General features: G+C 38.2%; 1 protein-coding gene across 1 annotated transcript; it reads left to right on the top strand.

Annotated features, from left to right (window-relative positions):
• Positions 1 to 418: 418 nt before the first annotated feature.
• On the top strand, positions 419 to 2,082 carry LOC147463920 (uncharacterized). Its single transcript, XM_086529747.1, has 4 exons — positions 419 to 628; positions 814 to 886; positions 952 to 1,000; positions 1,153 to 2,082. Exons 1-4 carry the CDS (start codon positions 531 to 533, stop codon positions 1,593 to 1,595), a joined length of 663 nt encoding a protein of 220 aa, XP_086385873.1. The 5' UTR covers positions 419 to 530; the 3' UTR covers positions 1,596 to 2,082.
• Positions 2,083 to 6,000: the final 3,918 nt, after the last annotated feature.

Here is a 6,000-nt window from a genome sequence, read left to right as displayed (position 1 = left end):
AAGCACATTGAGATGTATCATATCTATATCAAGGAGAGACTCTCCACACAAGAGATCAACTTGGTTCATGTGTCAACATGAAACAACCTAGTTGATCTATTACATCCATAAGGAGGTTTGCTTACCATATTAGTGTGCTGATATATGTGAACAAATTTTTTCGCAACTTAGTCTGAAGCTACGAGAACCCATTGACCCAAACTGAAGTACAATTCGATTGGTTGAAAATTTTGAAATTTACCTCTAGATTGTAATTTTGAAGGTGTCCTGCCTTCTTATCAAATATAATGAATTTGCCTCTACAATTTGGCATATGTAGGTTTTAGCTGGAATACTTCGAGCACTAGCGCGACCCAGCTGTCGAAAAGTGGAAAAAAACCTGCCCTTTTCAAATTGCTAGTGACGAGGGCAGCATCTCATGATTCTCATTCTCAGCTAAAGACATCCTCAGTAGGATTTTGACCCTGGAATTTCTCTTCAAGGCTGTAAGCAACATTAAAAAATACAAACCTCTCCAGAGATGGAAACGAATGCTTTTGCTGCTCCTCTCCGCGGCATATAACGAACCCTTGCAGATTGCCAAGTTCGTCAGTATGCGCTTCCCCTACATCGCTCCCTCTGCGTACAGGTAAGCTCCATTCTCCTTTTCGCCTTCTACAGACTTGCTATGCACCTTCTGTAAGGATCTTCGGTTTTCAGCTCTTTCGCCATCGCTCCCTCTGTATATTATTCTTCTTTGTCGTTTTACCCTCTGCACACAATGTATCTTCACGGTTGTCTCTCGTCCATTTCTTCTGTGGTTTTTGTTTTCAGCTCTTTCGCAGAGGTCTGGTTTGCATTTCTGCAGCTGTGGGGCGTGGGATATGAACTTCACCATCTAATACTGGTACGTTTTTTGGAGATTTTTGCAAAATTTAATGCATTCACATCACTTGACTTCGTGCATATCAGCTCGGAATTCTGGGGGTTGACTTGCAATGCAAGGCAGAAGGCTCGTATTGTATGCAGCAGTGATCAGGATGAGGTTTTCCGTCGTGTGTACATGTACGCACACGGAAATCTAGACTCGAATGTCATGCAGTACAAAGACATCCAATCTAGAACCTGAATGTTATGTGTACCATTTCTATTGACGATCTCATCTCCTTGCAGACCCTATGTCCAACTGCTTTCAGCTGATCTGTTTGCTACATTCGGGCATTACTATGGTGTTTGGGATGTCTATCATGTTCCACTACAATGACAGAAACAATAGTGTGAGCATGGAGATGGGGGCAAGGCCCAGGATGGTTTTGGGCTCGACACCGCATGATCAGCTGTTAATTTGGACTAGCGAGTCTCTTGTTGGTTTATGCTTTACCATCAGTGGGATGATGCTGTTTATGGTCTCATTTGCAAGAGATGCAAAATTTCACAGCTTTTTTGCCAAAGGGTGTGTGGCTATGTACATGATCATGGCAGCTTGGAGACTTTGGTTCCAAAGGAAAGTTGCAGACTATGCCCTCGAGTGGCCACAGCAGGTCATCGGAGATGTGTTGCTTGCCCTTTCATGGATTTTCTATCTGGCTTGGAATTGGAGAGACAAGTATGATTGACATTATCTTCAAGCTCATGTCGAAATTCCAGCCTGGGGATCCTATGAACGCTTCTTCTTCAGCTCTGGGGTGCTCAGCCCATGCCCAACATATTTTGAATAAAAGTGGAGGTTTTCCTTCATGTATTGGATCGATTATCCTACTTTCAAGTGTGCAAGCTGTCTCCTCCATCTCTTCTTGTATCAAACCTTTGATGTGGCCAAGCAATTATGAAAGTAAGAGCAACAAAAGAAGAATGGTTGTAGAGTCCCAACACTATTTGATATTTTTGATGCATGATTTTCCTATCAAGATTGCATTTTTATGGAATATTGTTTAGACTCTTGCTTTGTGATAAGTAGTTCACCTTCTAGCATGCAACTTTAGAGGTTTAAGCATGATGCAATCATCACAGGGTTGGCACTGCAGCCAACCATGCGGGTGTGTATAATCGTCTCTAGTTAGATATGAGGTATGTTTCTCATTTTTATAGCTACCTTCTATTGCACTAACGTCTATATGCTTATTCTTGCATACATAGACTCAAGTTACAAACATCACTATGATGTCGGCTTGTCTCTGTCTCATGAAGTGGTTCCGGTGTCTCCATCTATGGATATGATTTGATTGTCATGTGGCCAAGGGGCTCTTTTATCTAGATTATACCATATATACGGTATAGTTGCGACATGCTATGGATGCATGTTGATTTTCAATCCTTTACAATTGTCTTCAAGCTACAACTTCAAATGATGCTGCTATATAACATCCTATTAACTTCAAATGATGCTGCTATATAAAACCCTATTGAAAAAGAATTTCACTAGCATATGCTCTAATAGATTTTCACAACACTTGGGTGGTATCCATCTCAAAACAAATGTAGCTATATATTTGATGGTCATTTTCAAACACCCAAATCTAGCACATATGTGTGGGTTTTATAGTGCATGATTGTGCGAGTATCGGCTAATGCGTTGCTAGATGCTTCTACAAGCACGTTCACGATTTTGCTAATATTGAAATAGCCAACTAATGGTTGCTTGATACTTCTACAAGCACGATTCTTACTACACTAGATCAACCAAATGAAAAGTGAAACCTTCGTGACCTTGTTGGATGTGAAGACTCTCTTACTCCAAAAGCTTGAAGCTTAAAGCGGCATGCAAAGCCATGCTTTAAAGCATTGCTCAAATTGCAATGAAGATAATCGCGACATAGATGAAAAAAAGATTGGCTCACACAATCCCTTGGTTCTTGTAGAAACCTCCCCCAAGGCACCATATAAAAGGTAGCAAAGATGCATTTGTATGCCTTTGCATGCAGTATTGTAATAGTTCACTACACTTTCTACTCATACAAGCCCTCGTCCTTGGAGCAATATGTAGTGTGAGACAACCTTTAAATGCATAAAAGAACAATAGCATGACTGTGAGATGCGCTAAAAGGGGAACCATGATCATCAAATTCACCAATTCTCACAATAATTCCCACATTGTGACTTACCTCAACATCATGAGTTTATGTGAGGGAGGCACCACACCCCTAGCTCCAAATCGTACCTAGCTAGGTATGTGGTGCCTCTCGAGCAAAAGCTCATGATGTTATGCATTGTATGAAAAACACTGAAAAAGACTCCGTTTTGCTACATGAGAAAATTTCTAAATCTTCTTGTGACAATAGGGAGCATCATTTCAATGCCTGAAAATGCCTTTGCATGATTCAATCAAGATATGTTTGCATCCTATATGACCAATACCTTCACGTCTTGAACTATCGAGATTTGAATTACAACCTAATTGAGCATAATCCTTTTTTGAATATCTTTAATGTCCCATGTGCAATGATCCAGAAGCCAAAGGCAAAGACAAAAATATCATGCAAAGGTAACCATGTCACAATAGATGCAACGAATCTTAAAGAATACAGAGGTCTCTCATTTAGAGCATTTGTTATAATATGGTTAGGCTTACTCAGGCATAATGATTGAAAATTGGAAGACTCAATCATGAAGTTTGTTTATCATAGAAATCCTTTCAAAGGTTCACATCACTCTTGTGAATCTAATGCCTTAAAAGGGTTAAACTTGATTCAAAGAGAAATGGAATATTACCAAATGAGAGCTATTTTATCAAATTATTATTGCTACTTCTCCAACTCCATTTGATGTTGTCTTACTTACTCAGCACAAGGTGCTATCTTATGTCACACACATCTTATCTTTAACACGTGCGCTTGTGTTGGAAAGCCTTTTCTTTTTTGGATCATTTGACTACTACAATCAATTGCATGCTATATATTCACCTTCTAGTAAACATTTTGTGAGGCAAGCTTTTGAGGGTGATTCCATCTTTTGGCTTCGTAATTGTGAATTTGATGCACAAATGATATTCTTTGCCTAGAATCAATGGGTTTAGTTGCAGCATAGAGAGTGAATTTTATGTAATTCAAACTACTTCCGTTGAATTACAAAGATTAGCACTCAATTTTATGGCTAAGATGTAATAGTTTCGTCGCGTACACTTGTTTTTCATCTTGAATAGTGATTGGTGCGGTCAACCCTTTCGTCTCCATATATATGTTAGGTTAGATTATTAAAACAAAACTAAGATTCAATGGTGAAAATTATCTGTGTCCATTGCATGTACATCTCATATTTGTAGAATCCATCGTGCACAAGTCCAATTTTTCCACCTCTTTTGCATTGGCCAGCTACTCATATTTTTTATTTTATAAGAGACATTTTGGATCTCTTTTGGAGAATTAAAGCAAATGAAAAGGGCTTGTATGTATTGTCAATAGATCAACTTTGTACTCCAAGATGGCAGGGGTGGTGGAACAGCTTACATCTACATTTTCATTTACTAGCAAGGGAGCCACATTGTTGTCAATGGAAGCTGAAAAAAAAACAATCTTGGACAAATTTGCTTGCATATTTATGTCCTATGTGCTCCACAACCTCTTTTGGCACTAGCAATCTTCTTATTCGAAAGTAGTATATTGTGAGCTTGAGTTATATCTTCACTAAAAAGCTCACCACACTAAAGCACCAACAATAATTTAATAAATTTACCTTACTTCCATACTCGTTTTGGTATATGGTGTATGATATACATATGATATAAGCCCAAAAAAATTGCATCATTTTGTGGTTTGAAAAAAGTCGCTTCACATTGACTACAGATTAGCATTGCATATCATGTCTAGACTCTAAAGTCTCTCACATTGCGTATCAAAATGCTCATGTACTAGCTTTCTCTTATAAAAGATGCCTCTAGAGATAAATGAAAGCTCAAAAGCTTCATGGTTGATAGCACTACTTAAAGAAAACGATACAAAAATGATATGAGATGAGATATGAAATGTTGCACCAAATCAACTTGTAGTAATCATTGTATTTAATACTGGCCCATAAAATCGAATATGAGGTATTGCATTTTTTACTAGGAGCAAAGTGGCGGTGGAGCACAAATTTCCGTAAGCCTCAATATCAAGAAGAGAGTAATGACTTGTGTCAAAAATCAAATGCATTTAAAAAATGCCTTTTTCGTGCCTAGAAGAGAAATTCCATCAATTTTTCAAGTTCAATGCTTGTCTACATGGTGTTTTTTGTGCACTTACAATTGTAGTTTGATGGGGATTGACATACAAGTCAATGGAGATTAGTTCCTTTTTATTTAGCATGATGATTGTGGCTAAATTTCTATTTCTAATTGATTAGAGAATAAATATGAACTAGTCAAGGTCTGCATAAATATTTATCATCATAAAAATCATGTGCTTTCAATGCGGCAAAGAATGTTGTATAAAGTTCACACTACTATCCATTCATGTGAGGTAGACAATGATTACAAATCTAGATTAAACTTTTTGTTGTTTGTTTTGGAAACAAAAAATGGTGCACCCTACAAAAATGAGTGATTCAAACGTCTCTCTTTGTACTAAACGATGGTGAGCCGCCAAAATATAGCTAGGAGCTCACCTCCACCACATGTCCCTCTCTCCCTTGTTAGGAGGATTGGTCATGCACTCGTGTCTGCAACTAAGACGCATTGTAGCAAGAGTAGCTAGTTTATGCTAAGCAAACTACAAGTTTTGAAGGATCACTAGGTATATACTCTCCTTTTTTCAATCTACTCAAATGTGACACAAATTAGCTTAGTAATGTCCTGTTCACTAGAGGAAGTGTGACGGATGTTTATATGTTGCTCCACCTCCTTTAAGCCGCTTTGGTTGTGACTTTTTCGAAGTATCTTAGTGTGTAGCCATGCCACTCTCACACTCATCTAAGCGACGTGGGAGTGTATTGCTCCCATCAGTAAAGAAACAGCCTTCATTAGAAAATTGGGGATGAAATGGGAAAACATGATGAGAGGGTAAAGTGTAAAGGCCATCCTAAAAAAGAATTTCTTCCAATTTGTTTAAG

Source organism: Adiantum capillus-veneris, chromosome 2, assembly GCF_014529385.1.
Source record: "Adiantum capillus-veneris isolate H3 chromosome 2, ASM1452938v2, whole genome shotgun sequence".
NCBI classification, from domain to species: Eukaryota; Viridiplantae; Streptophyta; class Polypodiopsida; order Polypodiales; family Pteridaceae; genus Adiantum; species Adiantum capillus-veneris.
This window is presented reverse-complemented; position numbering and strand designations above follow the sequence as displayed.